Raw genomic sequence first — 3,658 nt, forward strand, 5'->3', positions numbered from 1 at the left:
ATAATCATACGGTAAAGTCGATCTGGTAGTGCAAATCACAAAGAAATTACAAAACATGTAAATATATTTGTCTCCAAGCATCAACTCACATAAAATTCGGATGTGAGGTAGTCCAAGGTACATTTGAGGAAAGAGGCTATTTGCATCTTAATTAGGATGTTAGGTGAGCTATGTGTTGGCTCTCTTCCGCCCTGTTCTTTAGCACTACTTCAGGAGTACCTTTCAGTGAATAAATAGTATTTTCCTTTCACAACAAAGTAGCATAAGCATCAGCATAAGTAGGATGTCGGGGGTTCAAGCCCCGGTGGCCACGAAGCGCGGGTTTTTCGCGTGAAAAAACCCGCGCTACCGTGTGGCTGTCCAGTGGGGTCTTTCCCAGTATTAAGTTTTTTCCTATTTTTCAGTCTATTTTTGGGGTTTTTTTGGAAACCACATCACTGTCGGTTCGTAAGAACCGACACTGATGTGAACCCCCATTACTACCGGTTTGCCTGTGTCGGTTCAAAATCTAGCAGTGAAGGCGGGGGAGGGGGAGGGTTGAACCGACACTGATTTGAAGATCTGGGGTAGTGAAAAGGCCAACTAAGCCTCAAGCCTATTAGAAGGCATCCACCCAAGTATTCTGATGTGAGATAGTCCACGGTACATTTGAGGAAAGAGACTATTTGGCATCTTAATTAGGACGTTAGGTGAGCTATCTGTTGGTTCTCTTCATGTTCCATATCAATCAGGATGAAGTTGGACTCAAAAAACGTGTTGAGACCTGTTGTACTTATTGCATTGAAGTTACAGAATGCAAAATGGTTCTCTTCCACATTAAAATATTAATTTGTGTTAACACTGAAAGAGTGGCACTCCTCCATTGGTTTGCAGCTTCTCAAAGACAAGTCGATAAAGGAAGGCTCCAATTCAAGCTCAAATATTAGCGGCCTTTCCATGGACTGTTATCCTCAAAGTCGTCCTGTCACCCAGCAATCTGAAGGAACTGTGTTCAATCGCAAATTGTACATGCACCAGATCTTTGACGGACCAGACTATAACCATGTAAATATTGCAAATCCAGGGCAACCTCAGATGTTTGGTTGCACAAATGTCCATGACTATCCCATATATGATAGTCTTGACCCCAACGCAAAGATTGTTGCACGTGCACAAGGTCTGCATACTGAAACTTGTCTGCACTATGATAACTGGTTCCACTGGAGCAGGCTAGTGTTCCGCGATGAAAGGTTCGTACTTCAGTACTTTGATCTTAATCTATTTGGACTTTCTCTTCTATAACATTTATGCTTTTTCTGCATTGCTATCCGCCTATCCCACCTACTTTCCCTTACTAATTAAAATTCTGATACTATATCCATATTGATTCATGTCACGGATACATGCACACAACTTGTCATTGGACTTACTTTTTTGTGCACCCATTTCAAGCTTATTGGATTATTTCATTTCCAGAAATAGTTTTGAGGGGTCAAGTTTTATCGCAATAGGAGATCAAAATAAGATCACAGGAGAATGGGCTATTGTTGGTGGGACAGGAGTATTTGCTTTTGCAAAAGGAACAATCACAATCTGTAGAGTACAAGATAGTGGATCCTCGAACATAAAGGAGATCTGTATCCGTGCATTGGGCTTCACAGGACAGGCCACTCCAATTGAGATTAAGGTGATAGTAACATTTTTATTTTCCAAGTGTACCTTCTATTTGTACATCTGTACTTGCTGTAACGGTACTACAGAAATCATTTTCATCATCCATTATGTTTCACCGCCGGTTTGCAATACGAACTGTTGGTGAATATGTTCGCCAACGGTTCGTATTATGAATCGGTAGTTAAAAGTATTTTCACCAACGGTTCAGTATACCAACCGCTGGTGAAAATATCTACACTGCTATCGTAAGTGTAAAAGGCCCATCCGACCCATCATAACCTATGAATGGCCTCAGAGTATATAATGGGAAACCCTAGCCTCTCCTCACACTCTTTGCCTCCCCCTGTCCACATTTCACAAATGCTGGCAAAAACCAGGGGTGTGAAGGGGGTTTCCAAACCGGTGGTGATGAGGTTTGTGCAATAGTGGTTGTCCTGATTTGATAAGGTCAACTGCAATTAATTGTTGCATGTAGGTAATTGTGTACAAGCAATTGGTATGAGCTCCTGTGATTTAATGAGATGAACCCCTTTTGGATGCATGGTCCCCAAGCTAGAATAACACATATGTGCACTTTTTGAATGTGTTCCTTATATTTTTATTAGAATAAATTTCACTTATATATGTATGTTTTCCTGTTAACTTGAACAACATTAAGGTAGGGAAGAAGCATTCCAATCCCTCTAATTGCAAATGTCAGTTGTTCTGCGAAAGTAGATCAATCATACAACCTTGATGGACATTATTTTAATTTATTGATTATTGATTCATTTTGAGAGTGATAGCATTCATTAACCAAGGACAAGTAAGGAAGAGAAGATTTAACATATACAATAGAAGTACGATTTTCATGGAGAAAGACTTAGAAGGCAAAAATAACTTACGTTCGTGATTTGAATGAATATACTGCTACCCAGAAAAACAAGCTTTCCAATTCTGTTAGTCTGCATTCAATTATTTGTTTTTAAACTAAGAAGAGCAACTCCATTGTTTGCAGTCTTTCAAGGACAATATGATAAATGTTGATTCCAAAGCAACCTCAAATGCATGCAGCCCTTCGATGGCTAGTCCAAAGAGTGGTCCTCTAACCCCACACTCCCAGGCAACTGAGTACATTCGCACATGGTACATGCACCAGATCATCACTGGGACAGACTATAACCAAGTACCTATAGCAAATCCAGAGAAGCCTGAGATGTTTGGTTATACCAATGCGCATGACTACCCCATATATGATAGTCTTGGCCCCGGCAAGAAGATAGTTGCACGTGCACAAGGTCTGCATTCCAAGACTAGTATGAACAATGGTGGCAGCTGGCTCCACTGGAGCAAAGTAGTCTTTGACTATGAAAGGTAACTCCATGTTGATCTTACTCCAAACATTTCCCTGCTGTAAATATTTCGTCTATGCACTGTCATCCTGATTTTTCATTACTACTATACTTGTAACCGCATACATTAACTTGTGACATGCATAAGTTGATTGACTTGATTGTTTAAGCATCAATGCGAGCTTACTGGATTGTTTTTATAGATTCCAGGGGTCAAGCTTTAATGCAATAGGAAATCAAGAAGGCGAATGGGCTATCGTTGGAGGGACCAGAGAGTTCGCTTTTGTGCAGGGTACCGTTACCACACATAGAGTACGAGAAAGTGGGCCCTCAAACATCAAGGAGATTCGTATCCATGCATTCTGCTACCCACCGACCACACCAGTTGAGAGTAATAATGAGGTGATGTTAGCATTTTTTTTTGTCCGCTTACTTTCTGCTCCCTTGTGCCAAACAGAGTGACAATCGAGCCATTAACAGACATTTTAGTTCAGAGGTAAAATTACTTAGGTGCTCATCTATATTAGTAGTGGTTGCCATTTTCATGTGTGGTGACAATAGGGTATTCACCAGAATCAATTGTCTATGCACTCATGTGTATTTCAAATGCACATTAATGCCGAAAGCACTACCATGCATGTACTAGGCCCAGCCACATATGAGTAGGTTATGTT

General features: G+C 40.7%; 1 protein-coding gene across 1 annotated transcript; it reads left to right on the top strand.

Moving 5' to 3' along the window:
* The first annotated feature begins 1,008 nt into the window (after positions 1 to 1,008).
* Positions 1,009 to 3,446, top strand: LOC136479406 (uncharacterized). The gene is made up of 5 exons (XM_066477282.1): positions 1,009 to 1,229; positions 1,462 to 1,666; positions 2,580 to 2,599; positions 2,731 to 3,006; positions 3,188 to 3,446. Exons 1-5 carry the CDS (start codon positions 1,009 to 1,011, stop codon positions 3,444 to 3,446), a joined length of 981 nt encoding a protein of 326 aa, XP_066333379.1.
* The last annotated feature ends 212 nt before the right edge of the window (positions 3,447 to 3,658 follow it).

The sequence above is a fragment of the Miscanthus floridulus genome, chromosome 9, assembly GCF_019320115.1.
Source record: "Miscanthus floridulus cultivar M001 chromosome 9, ASM1932011v1, whole genome shotgun sequence".
NCBI classification, from domain to species: Eukaryota; Viridiplantae; Streptophyta; class Magnoliopsida; order Poales; family Poaceae; genus Miscanthus; species Miscanthus floridulus.